At 36.8% G+C, this 20,764-nt stretch overlaps 1 protein-coding gene across 6 annotated transcripts in view; it reads right to left on the bottom strand.

Annotated features, from left to right (window-relative positions):
* ZCCHC10 (zinc finger CCHC-type containing 10) overlaps positions 1-20,764 on the bottom strand; it is a 37,437-nt gene that overhangs the window by 6,101 nt on the left and 10,572 nt on the right. The window contains exons 2-4 of one of the 6 annotated variants that reach the window (XM_082624054.1): positions 16,762-16,923; positions 12,858-12,927; positions 226-667 (exon numbers count right to left, since the gene is read on the bottom strand). In XM_082624054.1, the coding sequence (XP_082480180.1) occupies positions 12,885-12,927; positions 16,762-16,923 (205 nt within the window). In that variant the 3' untranslated portion in view covers positions 226-667; positions 12,858-12,884. Of the gene's footprint in view, positions 1-225; positions 668-10,334; positions 11,984-12,629; positions 12,650-12,857; positions 12,928-16,761; positions 16,924-20,764 lie in introns of those variants that run through there. The other 5 variants (XM_082624051.1, XM_082624053.1, XM_082624055.1 and 2 more) reach the window with 5 other exon arrangements.

The raw sequence follows: 20,764 nt of genomic DNA, 5'->3' as shown, positions 1-20,764 counted from the left end.
GAGAATATTAATGATTTTGTTATTATTAATTTATTCATTCTTTCAACAATTATTGGTAGAGTGCCTATGATACACCAAGTAGCATTCTAAGCACTCTTGGTCTTAGGAGCAGTAGTGAACAAATAGTCCTTGTTCTCATGGGGCTTCCATTTTAGTGGAGAAGAAACACACACACACACACAACTCTAAATTTCTGGGTATAAATGTAAAGAAGAAAAAGCAGAGCAAAGGGATAGAATGAGTTCAGGGGTTATTTCAGCTAGGTTGTCTAGGAAAAACTTCTCTAAGGAGATGAGCAGAAGCTTGAATGTGGTCTTTGAATAAATGTTTACTTTAAAATATATGAGCATTAGGTTTTTAAAATTATTGCATAACAAATTGCTCAAAACTTAGTGGCTTAACACAACAATAACCATTTATTATCTCTCACAATTTCTGTGAGTCAGGAATTCAGGTGTGGCTTTGCTAAACAGTTCTGGCTTGGGTCTCTTAAGAGGCTGTAGTTATATGAAGACTGAACTCCGGATGGAGGACCTCCTTCCCAGGTGGCTCCTGGATGTGACTGGCAGGTTGCTGCTGGTTGTTGCTTGGAGGACTTAGTTCCTCTCCATACGGGTTTTTCTACAAGGTTGCTTGAGTATCTTCATACCACAGAGGCTGGTTCATCCTAGAGTGAATGTTTCAAGAGACAAGGCAGAAACTGTAATGCCTTTTATGACCTAGCCTCTGAAGTCACACACTGTCACTTTTGTACTGTTGTACTGGTCACAGAGGTTAGCCCTTATTCTTTTTTTTGGTTAGCCTTTATTCAGTGTGGGAAGGGACTATACAAGGCCATAAAGAACAGGAAATAGGATCTTTGGGAACCATCTAGAAGGGTAGTTATACCAATCCAAACCATAGTTTTCCTTCATATGATTTCAAGCAATTTACACAGGAAAAAAACCTCACTAATGAACAGTAAATTCTACATTTTTTTATATTGGTTCAATTTCATTTCCAGTCCTTATCCACATGCATAACCTGTGTACATTAACACTTATAGAAGACTCCACCCAACAATAGCAGAATATACATTCTTTTCATAGTGCACTCAGAACATTTAGTAAAGTGTATTTACTAAGGTAGTCCATATTCCAGATCGTAAAACAAGTCTCAATAAAGATAAAAGGATTCAAGTCATACAAGATATTTCCAGGTATTATATCTGACCACAGTGGAATTAAACTAGAAATCAATAACAGAAACATCTCTGGAAAATCCCCCAATATATGGAAACTGAATAATACACTCTATATAACCCATGGGTCAAAGAAGAATTCCAAAGGAAAAATTAGACAATATTTTCTATTTCATTTATAAACTTAAATGTTTATAAAAGTACAAAATCACAGTTTTGAAAATGTGAGTTCTCTTTGTGAGAAGATTTTTAACTAAAAATTCAATTCCTTTATAAATATACAAGTATTTAGGTCATCTGTTTATTCTTGAGTGAAACTTGTTAGTTCGGGTTTCAAGGAATTTTTCCATTTTACCTAATTTATTAAATGAGTAAAGTTGTCTTATTATTCCCTTAGTGTCTTTTTAATATATGTGGAATCTGTAGTGATAGCATATCTCTCATTTCTGATATTGGTAATTTGCCTCTTCTCTCTTTTTGTTCTGAGCTGTCTGGCTAGAGATTTATTGACTTTATTAATCTTCTCTTAGAACTACCTTTTATGTTATTTTATTTTATCTCATTTTATTTATTTATTGGCCACACCGAGGGGCTTGTGGGATCTTATTTCCCTGACTAGGGATCGAACCCAGGCCCTCGGCAGTGAGAGCGAGGAGTCCTAACCACTGGACTGTCAGGGAATTCCCATAGAACTACCTTTTAGATTCACTGACTTTCTCTATAGTTTGTTTTCTATTTCATTGATCTCTGCTCTTGATCTTTATTATTTCCTTTCTTCTGTTTGTTTCAGGATTTATTTGCTCTTCTTTTTCTAGTTTCTTAAGGTGCAAGCTGAAGTCATTGTTTTGAGAACTTTCTTTTTCTCTAATATTTAGTGCTATTAATTTTCTCTAAGTATGCATCAGAAGCATCCCACAAATGTTCTGCTTTCATCTTTGGTTAGTTAAAAGTATTTTGGGGGGAAAAAAAGTATTTGGGGGACTTCCCTGGTGGTCCAGTGGTTAAGACTCTGTGCTTCTACTGCTGAGGTCCCAGGTTTGATCTCTGGTCGGGGAACTAGTATCCCACAAGCTGTGCAGTATGCCAATATATATATATATAGTAATATTCCTTTTGAGTTCATGAGTTCATTTTTTAAAATTAATTAATTTATTATTTATTTTTGGTTGCATTGGGTCTTCGTTGCTGCACATGGGCTTTCTCTAGTTGCGGCAAGCAAGGGCTGCTCTTCATTGCGGTGCATGGGCTTAATTGTGGTGCGCGGACTTCTCTTTGTGGTACACAGCCTTCTCATTGTGGTGGCTTCTCTTGTGGCGGAGCACGGGCTCTAGGCACTTGGGCTTCAGTAGTTGCGGCACGAGGGCTCAGTAGTCCTGGCTTGTGGGCTCTAGAGTGCAGGCTTAGTAGCTGTGGCGCACGGGCTTAGCTGCTCAGCAGCATGTGGGATCTTCCCGGACCAGGGATCAAACCCATGTCCCCTGCATAGGCAGGCAGATTCTTAACCACTGTGCCACCAGGGAAGTACGAATGAGTTCATTTTTGATCTGTGAGTTATACAGAAGTGTTGTTATTCAGTTTCCATATATTGGGGACTTATCCAGAGATGTTTCTGATATTGATTTCTAGTTTAATTCCACTGTGGTCAGATATACCTTGTCTGTGCTATAAACAAAGAAAAACAAAAGAGCATTTTTGCTCACCACCCAATTCTACAGGGATTAACCTGCTGCAGACACTCACAGACAGTGCAGTCCATGCTTCAGACAGAGGAAATGACAATATCAGGATGCTCTGCGCTTTTGACAAGGAGGACCCTTAGATGTATATCTCAGGAAGAATTTTAATGAACTCAGATTCTTGCATCTTCCCACACATAGGAAAGCACTAAAATCATATAGATATCATGAGATATCTATTCTTTGTGACTAGCAGTAATCTTTTACCAAGATGTATACTTGAGTGCCAAAAATATCACATATAAACTGGCTTCTCTCCCACCTCTTCGGAGCAGTATACTCAGAGCTACTGAGTAGCTGTCTGCTGGGCTATAGTCCTCAGTAAGACCCTGAATAAAACTCACAACTCTGACTCACTTTGCTGTACAGCAGAAACTAACACAACATTGTAAATCAACTATACCCCAATAAAAGTTAATTTTAAAAAATTTCTTTCAGGGATCTCCCTGGTGGTCCAGGGGTTAAGAATCCCCCTTCCAATGCAGGGAACGCGGGTTCGATCTCTGGTCAGGGAAGTAGGATCCCACATGCTGTGGGGCAACTAAGCTCAAGAGCTCTAGAGAGCAGCAACTGGAGAGCCCTCATGAAGCAACGAAAGATCCCGCATGCCACAGCAAAGATGCCGTGTGCTGCAACTAAGACCCGACACAGCCAAATAAATAAATATTCAAAAAAATTCTTTCAGTTGACTTGAATCCTTTTAGCTTTATTGAGTCTTGTTTTACAATCTGGAATATGGGCTACCTTGGTAAATATACCTTAGTAAATATTCTGGATGCACTTTCAAAAGAATGTGTACTCTGCTATTGTTGGATGGAGTGTTCTATAAATGCTAATTATGTCAAATTGGCTGGTTGAATTGTTCAAGTCTTCTATACCTTTAGTGATTTTCTGTCTACTTGTTCTGCCAGTTACTGAGTATCGGTATTGAAATCTTTGACTATACTTGTGGATTTGTCTATTTCTCATTTTATTATTTCCATCAGTTTTACTTCTCATATTTTAAAAATCTGTTATTATTTATAAACGTTTAGGATCATTATGTCCTCCTGAAGAATTGACCACATTGTCATACAGAGTGACTTTCTTTGGCCCTGGTAATATTCTTTCTTCTGAAATCTACTGGTCTGATATTAATATAGTCTCTCTAGTTTTCCTTTTATTAGTGTTAGTGTACCTATGTGTGTGTTTATATTTAAGGTGCATTTCTGGTTGGCAGCGTGTCTTGCTCTTTTATCCAATCCAATAATCCCTAACTTTTAATTGGAGTGCTTAGATCATTTATATATAATGCGATTACAGACATGATTAGGTTTAAATCTGTCACATTGATATTTATTGTCTATTTGTCCCATTTGAGTTTGTTTTCTTTTCCTCTTTTACTTTCTGTTTTTTTTTTAATTCCATTTATTACCTTTGTTGGATTATTAGCTATAGTGCTTCCTTTTGTTATTTTATTGGTTTATAGGGTTCATAGTATATTTAATCATTCCCTGTTAGGACTTTCCCCAAGAGAAATGAAAGCATATATCCACACAAAGACTTATACATGAATGTTCATAGCAGCTTTATTTGTAATAGCCAAAACCTGGAAACAGTCTAAATGGCCATCAACACATGAATGGATAAACAAATTTGGTATATCCATACAGTGGAATACTACTATCAATAAAAAGGAATGAACTGTTGACAGCCATAAGAACAAGAATGATTCCCAAAATAATTATGCTGAGAGAAAGAAGGCAGACCAAAAAAGTACATACTATATAATTCTATTTATATAAATTTAAAAAATGCAAACTATTCCATAGTTAAATAAACTATATTTGTAGTTGTCTGGGGATTGGTGGGGGATAGGGTAAGCAAAGAGGAATGGGTGGGAAGGATTCCAAAAGGGCACATGGACGCTTTGTGGGGCAAGGTTTAATTATCTCGCTTGTGGTGATGATCTCATGAGTGTATACATACGTCAAAATCCATCAAATTATACACTTTAAATATGTGCAGATTATTGTAGGTCAAGTGCATCTCATAAAGTTTTAAAAAGAAAATTGAAGGGAATTTCCTGGCGGTCCAGTGGTTAGGACTAGGCACTTTCACTGCCATGGCCAGGGTTCAATCCCTCTTTGAGGATCTGCAAGCCACAAGGCAAGAAAGAAAAAAAGAGAGGGAGAGAAGGAAAGAAAGAAAGAAAGAAAGAAAGAGAGAAAGAAAGAGAAAGAAAGAAAGAGAAAGAAAGGAAGGAAGGAAGGAAGAAGGAAAGGAAGAAAGAAGGAAAGGAAGAAGGAAGGAAGGAAAGAAGGAAAGAAGGAAGGAAGGAAAGAAAGAAAGAAAAGAAAATTGGAAAGTAAGGAAATAAAAAGTATAATTTATAATCTTACCACCCAAATATGATAACTATTAGCAACTTGGTCACTATCAGACTCTATAGACACATTTTCAGACACCCAAGTGGTATCTGAAAATTTTCACAAACTGTAGTATTCCATTATGTTAAAAATAGTTTGACATTTCTCCCATTGCTAGCGTCAGTTTATATTTGCCAAGGTAGTAGTTGCTATTATTGTTATAATTATACTGAAATGAATACTTTTATTACCCAGTCATCCAAACAACAGATCTTGAAACCTTCCTAGGTATACCTCTCTTACCACCAAAATCAAGCGATCACTAAATTCTGTCATTTCTACCTTCTCAGTATCTCTCATATCTGTCACCTCCTTTCCACTCTCATCTTTAATGTGTTAAGTTAGTATAATTGTGTTAGGCTTGCATAAATTACAAACAAGAACACAAAAATCATACAACAGAGACTCTACTGTAAGGGGATGTGTTCCCTCTGGCCTTGCAGAGAGTGATGGGGATGAGTAGCTGTATCAAGGCTCTGAGGATCAACGTCCCCAGGAGTGACCCTCATTTTTCTTCTGAAAAATTGAAATAATATCTCTCATTCTTTTATCTTAATGTTAAAGATATTAAACCAGTAAATCTAGTAAAATGTGAAAAAAATTTTCTTGGACATTTAAATGTTGATTACAAGCTGATCAATTAATTAAATAACTATATTTTATATATCTGAGTATTAATCACACACACATATATATTTGCATGGGCTCAACAACTCTTTCTCAGCCAAATACACCTCCCTTGAAAGGCTTTACCAAACTCTCCCTGCAATTGTCTACTCTAAGCTCTCTAGTGACTTAAGCTTGCACCACTTAAGACACGTCTATAAGTATTTATTAATAGCCTATGAATCCTCAGAGGACAAAGACAGGTACTTAATACTAGCTGTTAAATTTTATGTGAATGAGTGTTTTCTCCTTTGTCCACATACTCACTGATTCCCCTCAAGACAGCTAACTAGTTAGGGATGATTTTCTTTGTGCAAGTATCTAGTTGTATTGGCTTATATGTTTAGTGATACTATGGATTTGCCTAGTACAGAACCAATCTTTTTAGAGTACCCTCAGGACTTCTTAAGGAAGGGAATTGTTTTATCAAGTGTATACCACAATGTCCATGTAAAAATGTTACCCAATAGTTCCATGGTTTTTCATTCTTGATTTTGTCCAGAATTTTGGGGAGAGTAAGATCCAGTGCTGGGGATTTATCAACGGGGTTTAATAGCATTTATTATCTATAACTCAAGTGGCTTGTAGCATATGGCAACTTGTACTATGTCTTATTTAATTTTAAGTTAACATAGTATTCATTAATCATAGCAGGTTGAACCCAGGTGTATACTACTGCAAACTCACAATATGTCACATTCAAGTAATAAAAAAAAAATAATAAAAATAAACCCACTGAAACAGCACAAACAGGAGAGGAGTACACAGGGGCGCAGTTTCTTACATAAACTTAGCACCACTCTGTCTTCGAGCCCTCCCTGCACCTTGGCTGACAAGTGTATGGTACCATCAAGTTTGGAGCCTTTGCAAAGTTCTGTGGCATAAATTGGTTTGCTTCCTGTTGACTTTCCATCACTGTAGACCAACAATTTGGCCTTGTTTTGTTGTTTAAGTTGGCATTCAGGATTCTATCAACTTTCCAGCTTCCAAAAGAGTTGCAATTTCTCATGTTTCATCTCCTCTCTTTTTCTCTTTGCCTTATGGGTTTATGCTCTTTGTTTCTTTTCTACCATTTTAGTTAGGTGTCGGGAGGAATGGTAATAAACATGGGTTCGATTTGCTATGTTTCAATGAAAGTCTTCTTTCCATTGTTCTCAATGTTTTTGTGTGTGTCTCCCCAACAGATAGTGAACTCCAAGGAAATCACTGTTGAAGTGTTGTTTATACATTGTGGTACAGTACCTTCCAAACAGAAGTTATACTACTGTTTGTGTTTATTACTGATTACCTTGAATAGCACGCACAAGTGTCTTTGGGGGTACACAAAAGACTTTTCAAGGACATTGGCAATTTCCAGGTCCTCAACTTCCATCTGTAACCTCTCCTAAAATTCATCTGAGAATGTCTGCAACCCAGGTATTGTACTGGCTTTCCTTTCTCTCTTCCTCTCTCACACTGCCTTTCTCCCTCTTTCACACACACCACCACCACCACCACCACCACCCCTACATCTTTTTATTTATTTATTTATGGCTGCCTTGGGTTTTCGCTGCTGTGCGCAGGCTTTTTCCACTTGCGGAGAGCAGGGGCTACTCTTCGTTGTGGTGCGAGGGCTTCTCATTGAAGTGGTTTCTCTTGTTGCGGAGCACAGGCTCTAGATGCGTGGGCTTCAGTAGTTGTGGTACGTGGGCTCAGTAGCTGTGGCACGTGGGCTCAGTAGTTGTGGCTCGCAGGCTCTAGAGTGTGGGCTCAGAAGTTGTGGTGCACGGGCTTAGTTGCTCCACGGCACGTGGGAATCTTCCCAGACCAGGGATCAAACCAGTGTCCCCTGCACTGGCATGCGGATTCTTAACCACTGCGCCACCAGGGAAGTCCCCACACCTAAATCTTTTTATGGAACAATTTTCCTAGGATGTATAAACCCACAGGACAGTATATAAAAATACAATTTGAAATATTACTTTGGGCCAATTTCTTTCAATTAAGGCACCATAACCCAAGGTCTGAATATGGATATATATTTGGCCTATGTCTCAATTTAGATATACTGTAGAGTGGGGAATGGGAGGAAGTAATGACAAAATTTTTTTTTGACTGCACGGTGCAGCATGTGGGATTTTAGTTCCCCAACCAGGGATCGAAACCTTGTCCTCTGTCCTCTGCATTGGAACCATGGAGTCTTAACCACTGGACCACCAGGGAAGTCTCTAATGGCAATTTTTAATTAAAGACTTAGTCTCTTACACCTGTTGTCAAAGAACTTTGCTGCTGAGGAAGAGTCCTGTGAAAGTAAAAAAAGCTAAGCTGAGAAATGTTGAATTAACTAATTTCTTCCTGCTAATGGCAGGTCTCCATGTCTTAACTACCTACCTTAGAACACTATTATACAAAATGTATAAGAAACCTACTAAGCACCCAGATCATGGATTCTAAACACCATTCTCCAATTAAAAATCAGGGCAGGCCTCTTGGAGAAGTGGTTGCTTCCAAATATGGGGCAAGGAGTCCACAAAATGAACCCGGAACGTCTTGTGGTCCCAAAAAGTAAGGAAGTCCTAACAAAAAGATAAGGATTTGTTGAAAGAATGAAGGAGCCTACCTGAAGGAACTCTTCTAATAGCCAAAGGTGGAAGAATTTGAGCAACAAAGCAACACTATTATTGAATTTTAACCCACAGAACAAAATAAACATCCAGGAGTCCACAGTACCATTGATTAAATGAATGGGGGAGAAGAGGCAGCTCTTCCTTAAGAGTATAATTACAATTAGTGTAGAAGAGGGAAATGGAAAATCACCATTTGCAAAACATCACAGTAATAATTGTTCTAGACAAGACCCACTAAAAGTAGTGGCTGACTGTAAGGACAAACAATTTGCAAAGTCTCAAAGTATCTCCTCCAAGATATATATCAACTAAAAGGGGAAAGACAGTAACTTTGCAATGGAGAAACCTGATGAAACCACCTTCACTAAGTAATCAAGGTCAACATCACCAATAATAAATGACTTATCGATATTGGGAATTCTTCATTTCTGTGATATTCTTCCAAAAAGCATAACATCAGTTCAATCATGAGAAAACACTAGGCAAACCCAAATTGAGGGACATTAGACAAAATAACTGATCAATACTCTTCAAAAGTGACAAGGGCATGAAAGACAAGGAAAGACTAAGGAACTTAGCCTCAGACTTAGAAGTAACTAAATGTACTTTCTGGGTAATATAATGGAACAGAAATAGAACATTACTGGGAAAGCTGATGAAATATGAGTAAGGTTTTTGATTTAATTAACAGTAGTTTATCAAATATTAATTTCTTGGTTCTGATCATTGTACTATGGTTATATAAGATACTAACATTAGGGGAAGCTAGGTGAGGTATACAGGGAAATTGTAATATTTTTACAAATTTTCTGTAAATCTACAGTCAGTTCAAAATAGCAAGTTAGGGCTTCCCTGGTGGCGCAGTGGTTGAGGGTCGGCCTGCCAATGCAGGGGACACAGGTTCGTGCCCGGGTCTGGGAGGATCCCACATGCCGCAGAGCGGCTAGGCCTGTGAGCCATGGCCGCTGGGCCTGTGCGTCCGGAGACTGTGCTCCGCAACGGGAGAGGCCACAACAGTGAGAGGCCCGCGTACTGCAAAAAAAAAAAAAAAAAAAAAAAAAAAAAAGCAAGTTAAAAAAGTAAATAAAACCATGACTATAAAGTACACCTTCTCTGGACTTTTTTCCATTTCCAGTGCTAACTTGGCCTAATGCCATATTTTGATCCCAAGACAAATTTACTATATTATATAGTCATACTAACAAATGTTTGTGGAGTGAAAACCTATGATCTAATTATGTCTCCTTTTGATATGTTTGTGGTTGTGGTTGACAAATAATACATTTATTACATTTGCCAGGGATTCAACATCCAGAGTTCTGCTTTTAGGCAGGATGGGGAGAAACTCTTTGGAAGTTACTCTCCACTTTGCCATTGATTCTTCTTTTTTGAGTAAACTGTGTGACTAGAATAAAGCTCCTGTCCTCTGTACTTTCCCAGGTATACATTTTAACATCTGTAATAGTAAAAATAATTAGAATTTAAATGCTCTTACCATGTAAATGGATAAGAAGTGGCATTAAGTAAAACAGCAAAGAGAGAAAAGCAGCTTATTAAGCTCGTCAGCACAAACTGAGCTTTATTTAACTGCAAGTGATGTAACCTATGTACACATTTGTTTCCCTTCCAAGTTTAACTGCTAAAATTGTCCTCATAGAGATTACATTGTAAATTGTATTTCATTAGTAATTTATTAAATTTGCCTGTCAATTGACACATTCTGTATGGAGCCTTAAAATGATGTTTTGAGAGTTTATTTACAATCATTGAAAGCAACGGTTCTGTAAAACAGGTAATTACAGCTCTTTAAGCTCACAACATACATATATTTAAACATTTAGATAGATTTTCTTCAAAAGTAATTTTCTACTGCTTTTTCATAAAAATATAAAGACAACATCTGTAGTTTTAAAAATCTATATTTAACCCAAATCAAGATTTTTCTACAAATGATACCTCTTTCCAAAAAGTTTAAAAGACATCACAAAATAATGTGATGTTAAACCAATTAATTTCACCATGGCCTGGTACTTTACTTTTAAGAAATACTGTGTAGTATTTCTTTTTAAACTTTCATGCTAGATTTCAACTGTGTATATGCTATGTCAACATACCAGATTAATCCAAGTCATCCATATTTATGCAGTAGACTGTCATTTACGACCAGTTACCAGATGAACTGTCATACCGCAATTGCAAAATGGTAAAAGGCAATCTTTATGAAAACTTAATATTTTAGTAAAAGGCAACCAACATTACTCTAATTTTTTGTAAAAATTACCTCTCTTCCTCCTACCATTTTTTTCCCCTTTGAATGGTACCTTTTATAGCATATCAACACAAAGGTATTTATATCACTTTTACTTAAGTTAGCTTTTTAAATGACTGTTTTCTTTTCTGATACACTGAATTTATCAAAAGGCACCAAGATTAGAGTCCTATGTAGTTTCAGAATTTTGTTCCTTTTTAAGTTCCTCTAGAATAATTTTTGTCATAAAAGGGTAACTCTAAGAACCAGAAGAAAATGAATGATACAACACAGTAACTTGAAACTTGTACCATCCAAAAGGTATAAATTTATTAATAGATTCCTTGAACTTTTCACTTAGGACAAGAAGTCAGAACAACTTTCTGAACATAAACATAAAAATAGAGCACATTTATTAACAGTAGGAAAACTCTAAGCTTATAGAGGTATTAAATCTTACATAATAACATACAGCCAAAAGCATTAGAAATTCACTGCCTGACAGATATTCTGATGCATTATCCTGAAAACATGTCTGATACATAGCACTAACATATAACAAAGTATGGCATTTATTTCACAGGGAGAAAAGATAGGTTTCATCACAAAAAGATTTACTAGGTTTCAGCTTTGATTAATTTTAGAGATATATTTTAAAGATAAAAAAAAACAAGATTCACCCCTAAAATAAAAAAGTCTTTATATATATAATCCATTATTAATACTCTTTATGCTCTTACAATGTAAAACATTTAGAAACTTTTGAACTCTAAAAATTTTGATCAGTTAACCTATTTGGTCTTAACACATTCTAAATTCCCTTCTGAGAATCGCATTAATGTTTTTAGTCCATCAGTCCAACATGGACGGAACAGTTCTATTTCTTTTTCTTCTTCTTTGGTGGTTCATCCTCAGAGCTAGAGCTGCTGCTGCTGCTACTGGAAGAGCTGGAATCTGAGTCTGAATCGGAGGACGAGGAAGAGCTTGTGGAAGAGGCTGAAGATGATGAACTGGAGGAGCTTTCATCAGAGTCACTGTCCTCTGAGGAGGATGAGGTAGAGGAATCTTCACTCTCTGATGAAGAATCACTGGCTGAACTGTCACTGCTATTGCTACTGGAACTGGTTACACTCTTAGACCTATTAGACAATTATATGCATGAGAAGCTGACATTTAATAGAATGTTTAAAAGCAATTTCACTTGAGTATTATGTATATATATATACTGAAGCTTTGCTAGCATGTTATCTCTAGATTTGATGTTTTGAGGATTGCCTAACTGTAATAACCCCACCATGCCCACCCTCTCCCCCAAACCACAAGGTCTTTTTTTTTTTTTTTTTTTGCGGTACGCGGGCCTCTCACTGTTGTGGCCTCTTCCTTTGCGGAGCACAGGCTCCAGACGCGCAGGCTCAGCAGCCATGGCTCATGGGCCCAGCCACTCCACGGCATGTGGGATCTTCCCGGACCAGGGTATGAACCCGTGTCCCCTGCATCAGCAGGTGGACTCTCAACCACTGCGCCACCAGGGAAGCCCCACAAGGTCTTTTACTACAGCAATTTAACTCTCTTGGATGGAGTCTGAGATAAGTGTACCTACTATACTATGCTCCAGAGTGAATGATGTTAGAATAAAGTTGCAGTTTAACAACTGGGTTTATTTAAACCTCAGGTACAGTGGTAAATGCTTCATAACCTTAACTACTTTATACCAGATACAGCTGGTCAATAATTTCTTACCACTCTAATAACATTTCCTAATCCAAGACAAGAGAAATTACTTACTATTTCCATGTATAAGGACTCTAGAAAGTTGGAGAAAAAGGATAAATGAAGGAAGAAACTCCAGATAGGTAAACAGAGGAACATATCAGAAAACAGGATGATATTTAATCATGAATTGCAAACAAGAGACTTCAGATCCAAATCTTTTAACTATTATTTTAAAATCACACACCCCATCCCTCCAACTAGTATTATATATTATCTACATAATACTAAAGCCACACATACCTTTTTTTCTTGGTCTTTCTTTCTACATTAGTTTCTCCAATGCTGATAAATGTGAAGGGGGGAAAAGCTCCTGTTAATACAGTGATTATAAACAGCTCAGACAAACGCTTCTGCTATCCCCAAAACTTTTTTCATTGGAGAAACACTTTGTCTTTTATAACATGTACTGAGAGTCCAGTGTTTATTGCTATAATCAAGAGGAAAGTTTCCTGTTGCAGGTGTATATGGTACATGCAGTCAACTTAACCAGCACTTAAGCAAGACAAATGTTATCAACTGTACTTTAGAAGCCAGGTTAAGTTAGTAGTTAAGATGACCAAACGCACCAATTTGATTGTTTTTTAGTTTTTTCCCAACTCATCTATTTTATTTATTCATTCTTGGCTGCACTGGGTCTCCATTGCTGTGCACAGGCCCTCTCCAGTTGCAGCGAGAAGGGGCCACTCTTCTTTGCGGTGTGCAGGCCCCTCACCATGGTGGTCTCTCCTGTTGCGGAGCACGGGCTCTAGGTGTGTGGGCCCCAGCAGCCGTAGCACACAGGCCCAGTAGCTGTGGCTCATGGGCTCCAGAGTGCAGGCTCAGCAGCTGTGGCGCACAGGCCCAGCTGCTCCGCGGCATGTGGGATCCTCCCAGACCAGGGCTCAAACTCGTGCCCCCTGCATTGGCAGGCGGACTTCCAACTACTGTGGCACCAGGGAAGCCCCTCTTTTTTAGTTTTGAACTTAAGATTGACATGGCTAAATTGACTATTTAGCGAACAACAGAACAAAGCAAGTAATAGCACAACAGCTGTAAGTTATAATTTGGGTTTCTAGAATGGTATTATAAATGGCCATTTCATATAAAAAAAGCAACCTTTAATTAAAAAAAAATTTCTTAATTGATTCACTTTGCTGTACACCTGAAACGAACACATCATTGTAAATCAACTATACTCCAATAAAAATAAAAAGTAAAAATAAAACAAACAAAAAAATTAAAAACTGTTTCTTGTGACTTCCTTGGCAGTCTAGGAGTTAAGACTCTGTGCTTTCACTGCAGGGAGCCCGGGTTCGATCCCTGGTCTGGGAACTAAGATCCTGCATGCCGTGAGGAATGGTCAAAAAAATTTAAAAAACAAAAACAAACAAAATATTTCTTTTTCTGCATGTCCCCCAAACGTTCAGTTATTTACTGCTTAAGAACCAGAGACTTAATACTTCAAGACTGTGTTCCCTCACATTATTTATAAAGAACAAAGTCTGGAGATTGCTGAGTGAAATACACAAATGGCTTGCTGCTATACTGCTGCCAAACAACATGCATACTAAATCAGGCTTTCAAATTACAGATTTACTTCTATTACTATATACTGTCCTGTAAATTTAACATTTTTATATTCTGAACTTCTCTATATTTCCTAGATAACATTATATCCTTATTTCCTGGGTCCTCAAATATAAATATGTATTTATGTAAAGCTGTTTTACACGATGGAATTACTTACTGGAGAATTGTAATTTTTGCAGTAAAATAAGTGGTAGAAGTACATTTGTTAAGTCATACCACAAGAATGGAAGATCACTGAAATTCACACACTTCCATAATTTTATCATTGAACCAAAAAATCAGCACTCTTTACGTAACAGAGCCAAAACTAAAATTCATGTAGTTCTATGTATTTTTAAGACCAAGATACTTGTGTAATACAACTAGAAAAACAAAAGTAAATGTTGAAATGAAATTATTCATAACTCATATTTTATTCTTTAGGACAGAGGTCTTCAAACATTTTTTGCTTACATTCCTAACAAAAGAAGTTTGAAAAATTATGTTTTTCCCCTCAAAGGGTATAAAGTCTGGTATATTATATATTAAATATTGATATTTTAAAAAGAAAATCGTTACATCATTTTGGTAATTGTAAATACCACAAAATTTGATATGTACCATAATTAATTAAAAAAAAATAAATGAACAAGCTTATCTTTAACAATTGGTACTTTTACACTGTCCCTTTTCCTCTTTGAACTTGAATTTTTATTCTCCTTTCCCCAAAGAATGTATCCTAATATATTTTCATGCCTGAAAATTTTAGTGATCACTTACATTTCTCTGCAATAAAAATATAGACATAACTTGATATTGTATCTTTTAATTACTTGTGATAATAAGGTTTTAAAAGTGTTTTAAAATTCTGAGTTGAATTACCATTATCATTACTACTATACAAATTGATTAAAACAATGTAAAATATATTATAAATTTTAGTAACTATTATACATAAAAAAATTTCACTGGAACTGTACCTCTTAATGACATGGATTTTTTTTTCTAGCTTATGTATCCATGGATCTTATTGCTTGACTATGACAGGGTTCAGTATCAATTTAATTCCTATATTTAACTTTTACAGATTTAACCCTGAGAAAGCTTATTAACCTGAACAGGTAGATGGGAACAGAAAGAGTTTTGCTGTAGCAATGTCACTCAGTTCTCTGAATTCCTCCCATGTTAGATTCCACAAGTCACATAACGATGTATCATTAAAATATACTTTTAAATTGACAACTCAATTAGATCCTCCTTCAGTTTTGCTGGGGAAAAAAATTACAAAAGAACTTGCTCCCAATAATTTGGGCCTTTTACTTTCTTACAAACACCAGTATTTTGAAAAGTCTCTAGGATTTTATACATGAGCACAATATACCAAGGTAAGATTAGAGATAGGCGAGAGGTATGCCTTTCTTTTGTGAAATTAGAGAAGGGTAGGAAAGGTCTCATACAGATTTATTTTTGGAAGAAACATATATGAATATTTATAATCTAGAAACTGATTACCTGTCTATTCCTGTATAACCCTTGAAGAGCCTTCCTGTCCACAAACTGGAAGACTGCTGCCTGGAAAATCCAGATGTTTAAGACACTATTATATTGCTAACGATTCTCATGAAGGTGCTACTTCTAATATGCAGCACTAAGTAGACCTGACACCTTCCTGTTTCAGTTTCTCTGAAACACATAAGCTTACTTATTTCATGGGAATTTAAAAAGCTTTATTCAAAGGGCATAAAAGGATAAATAACAATTTTTCCTTCCTACCCAGTTCTCCTAGAAAACAACCACTATTATCAACCATTTATATTCCCCCCCCAAAAAGCTCCATTCTTCCTTTTTTCTTCCTTTTTAACATAAATGATAGTATATTATATATACTGTTCTCTACCTTGTTTATATACTTAGTATAAGTATCTTGGGTACTTACTTTGGATATCTTTCCATATCAGTTCATATAATCTACCTCATAGTATTCTGCTGTCATTTCATTGGCAGTTGAGGCAAAAAAGCAAAGTGATTAAGAGCATGGACTCTGGAGACTGGCTAGTTGGTTTAACACTTAACTTTTCCACTTACTTGCTGTGTGACACTGAGCAAGTTACTGAATCTCTCCATGCCTCAGCTTCTTTTTTTTTTTTTTTTTTGCGGTACGCGGGCCTCTCACTGTTCGGGCCCCTCCCGTTGCGGAGCACAGGCTCTGAACGCGCAGGCTCAGCGGCCATGGCTCACGGGCCCAGCCACTCCGCGGCATGTGGGATCTTCCAGACCGGGGCACGAACCCGTGTCCCCTGCATCGGCAGGCGGACTCTCAACCACTGTGCCACCAGGGAAGCCCCATGCCTCAGCTTCTTCATATGTAAAATGGGAATTATAATAGTACTTACCTTAACGGTATAGATGTGATGCTGAAATAAGCTAATAATTGTAAAGACCTTAGTACGGTGCCTGGCACACAGTAACACTCATTAAACATTAGCTAATATTACAATATAATCTAAATCTGGATAACCACCATAAGATATTTAGTCCCTTAATAAATTTTATAAATACAAATAAATATTCCTTTGGATACCATATGTAACCTTACCTTTGCTGTAATAATAATCTGTTTTCTTTTTCTTTTAAAGCTTTCTTTAGTTCTGCTGTTCTTGAAGGCCTATGTAGGTACTTTCTTTTTCCTGTGCATTCATAAGTCCAATGCCCAAATTCCAAGCATTTCTGACATCTTACATGTTGTTTATTTGCTTCACTGCAGAGTAAAAAATAGAATACAGGCCTTAAATTTTTGACCTGACATTTTCTGTCGTGAGAAGCATAAATAATATAAGCATAAAATGATGCTTATGTAAAGGTACAATTCAAAAATAAGCATCATTTTACACTTTAAATTATTTGTTAGATTTAATCACAAAGCAATATAGTAAGTGGTTAAGAGCATGGCCCTGGGAGTTAGACAGAACTGAGTACAAATCTTCTTTCCTCAATTCCATTCCAGTAACGGCAGACCAGGTAACTCAGACCAACTCTTCAGCTCAGAACTAGAAAAGACAGTCAAAACATTTTTAACAATGTGCTCGAGGTATCAGAGAACTAACAAGAGATTAAAGAATAACCAAGCCAAGATATGGAAGAAGCTGGAAACCTAGAGTGGTCAGCCCTACGTTTAAGTCAACTCTTGTGCTGGGGTTTTTTTCCCAAGTCAGGAGGGTAAGCAAGCATCACTTATAAGGAGCAAGGGAGACAAATTTTGCATTCAGAGTTGGGATTCTGAAGGGCTTTACTCGGAGAATAAAGCAACTACTTATCAAGTGCAGCCCAGCTTCTAGTCACCTAGACTAAGAAAAATCTCAGTCCTTGAAATTGAATTAAGGTGTGGCAAGTGAAGAAAAATAGATAAAGGAATTAGAAAGGAATAAATAAAATTGTCATTCCTTACTGATGATGTATCATGTAAATGGCAAATCCAACAGACTCTACAGATAAAAAGAATTTTTTTTGGCCCTGCCATGCGGCATGTGGGATCTTACTTCCCCAACCAGGAATCGAACCCTTGCGCCCTGCATTAGGAGCGTGGAGTCCTAAATGCTGGATCGCCAGGGGAGTCCCAAAACATTTTTCAATAATTAGAATTCATAAGTGAGTTTAGGAAGGCTTTATATTGGGGTCAGTAAACTTTGTCTATAAAGTGTCAGAGAGTCAATATTTTAGGCTTTGCAGACCAAGAGGCAAAATTTAAGATATTACAAAGGTATTTATATCACAAGAGAGAAAACAAATTTCTACAAATATTTTATTAATGAAAATATTTCAAATAAAAGAGGTTTATTAATGAGAAGAATGGAATTCTTTTCTATAAGATAACATTTCACTCAATTGAGGTTCAAAATTAGTGTTCTCTATCATCAAATTGATCATATATATACAAACATATGTAAAAAGCATTCTTAGTTTGCAAGCCTAGAACAGGCAGCAGGCAGGATTCAGTGGACTATCGTTTGCCAAACTTTCTATTAGATATTAGGTCAACACATAAAAATCAATTGAGTTTCTACTTAACAAAAACAGTTAAAAATAAAAATTTAAAAGGTGGTATTTATAACATCCTGAAAAATAACAAGCACTTATAAATAAGTGAAAGAAAATATGTGCAAGAATTCTATGCAGAAAACAAACATTACTGAGAGAAATTAAACATCTAAATAAGTAGCTAAATAAAAGGATTACCATGTTCATAGACTGAAAGACTCAATATTGTAAAAACAGTCCATTCTCCCCAAACTGATCTATAGATTCGAAGCAATGCCAATCAGAATCTTAACAGGTGTTTGTTTGGTATGGAACTTAAACTTATTCCCTAAAATGTATATGGACATTCAAAAGGCCAAGAACAGCCAAAATACCCTTATAAAGGAACAAGTAGGGAAGACTTGGATTAAAAGAAATTGACTTGTGGTGATCATTTTGTAATATACGGAAATATTGAATCTCTTTGTTGTATACCTGGAACTAACATAGTGCTGTAGGTAAATGATATTTCAAAAATAAACAAAAAAATCACAAAAAAAAGAGTTCAGATTTGTGGTTAACAGAGGTGGGGGATGGGGGAGCAGCAACCGGATAAAGGCAGTCAAAGGTACAAATTTCTAGTTATAAGATAAATAAGTACTAGGGATGTAATGTACAATATGATTAATGAAATTAACAGCTGTATGTTATACGTGAAAATTGTTAAGAGAGTAAATCTTAAGAGTTCTCATCACAAGATAAAAACGGTTTTTTTTCTGTTTCTTTAATTTTGTATCTATATGAGAAGATGGATGTTCACTAAACTTATTGTTAACAGTGACTTCATGACGTATGTAAATCAAATCATTAAGCTTAAACTTATACAGTGTTGTACGTCAACTGTATCTCAATAAGACTGAAAGAAAAAATAAAAGACAGTGACTTATGATACAGCTATAATAACTAAGAATGTGAGATTGGAGCAAATATATACAAATATGCCAGTAGAACAGAACAGAATGTCCAGAAATAGACTAATGTATACATGAACAATTTATGACAACCATGGCATTAAAGAGCAGTGGGGGGAAAGGTTAGATTATAAATGATGTAGGAGGGCTTCCCTGGTGGCGCAGTGGTTGGGGGTCCGCCTGCCGATGCGGGGGGCGGGGGGCACGGGTTCGTGCCCCGGTCCAGGGGGATCCCACGTGCCGCGGAGCGGCTGGGCCGGTGGGCCGTGGCCGCTGTGCCTGTGCGTACGGAGTCTGCGCTCCGCGATGGGAGGGGCCACGGCAGTGGGAGGCCCACGTACCGCAAAATAAATAAATAAATAAATAAATAAATAAAAATGATGTAGGGACAACTGGTTATGCATGGTAAAAATAAGACTTAACCATAAGCCAACAATGATTACAGACTTGGCCAAACAATAAGGTTTAAAAGACAGTATAAAAAAAGTGACATATTTGAGTTAGGAATTCTTAAGAAACAAAAACAAAGCACTAAGACTTCCCTGGTGGCGCAGTGGTTAAGAATTCGCCTGCCAATGCAGGGGACATGGGTTCGAGCTCTGGTCCGGGAAGATCCCACATGCTGAGAAGCAACTAAGCCCGTGCGCCACAACTACTGAGCCTGCACTCTAGAGCCCGCAAGCCACAACTACTGAGCCCATGTTCCACAACTACTGAAGCCCGCGTGCCTAGAGCCCGTGCTCCGCAACAAGAGAAGCCACTGCAATGAGAAGCCCGCATACCGCAAAGGAGAGTAGCCCCCACTCACCTCAACTAGAGAAAGCCCGCGTGCAGCAACAAAGACCCAACGCAGTCAAAAATAATAAATAACTACATTAACTTAAAAAAATCACTAATCATAAAAGATTGATAAATTAGAATTACTAAAATTAAGAATTTTCAAAAATTAAGAATTTCTGTTCATCAAAATATACTATAAAGAGAGTAAAAAGAGAAGCCAAAGAGTGGGAGAAGATATTTGTAACACATTTTGCCAACAGCTTCATCTTAAGTATACAAAGAACTCTTATGAATCATTAAGGAAATGATGTATAATAGAAAAATAAGATAAAGTGGAAGATGGAAAGGCAGTACAAAAATGGGATTGGGAAACAAATTAATAAACACATGAAAAGGTGCTCGATACTAACCTAAGAAAAAGCAAAAACCACTATAGTTGAAGAAATGCATACTCTACAGTCCAGCAATTCCACTTTCAGGTACTTACACAATAGAAATCTACACAAAACTATACCAGATAACATGTATAAGAATATTGGAATATTGCTTTCCTTTATGTAGCTTTTAAAAGTTTTGAAATAGTCACAACCTTATAGAAAAGCTGTTAAGTACAGTTCAAAGAACTATTTTTCCTAAATCATTTGTGAACTGTTTTTGCTGAGCCATTTGTAAGTTGCCAACCTGATGCCTCATCAAACCAGAACACTTTACTGCATGTTCTCTATAAACTAGGACATTCTCATATACACAATGTAACCATCAAAATCAAGAAGTTAATGTTGATACCTTCAAGATCCCATTTAAGTTTAATCTTCAGACCCCATTTAAGTTTCA

The sequence above is a fragment of the Mesoplodon mirus genome, assembly GCF_964341445.2.
Source record: "Mesoplodon mirus genome assembly, chromosome: 5".
In the NCBI taxonomy this organism is placed as follows: domain Eukaryota; kingdom Metazoa; phylum Chordata; class Mammalia; order Artiodactyla; family Ziphiidae; genus Mesoplodon; species Mesoplodon mirus.
The sequence above is the reverse complement of the archived record's forward strand: the minus strand, read 5'-3'. Positions and strand labels throughout refer to the sequence as shown.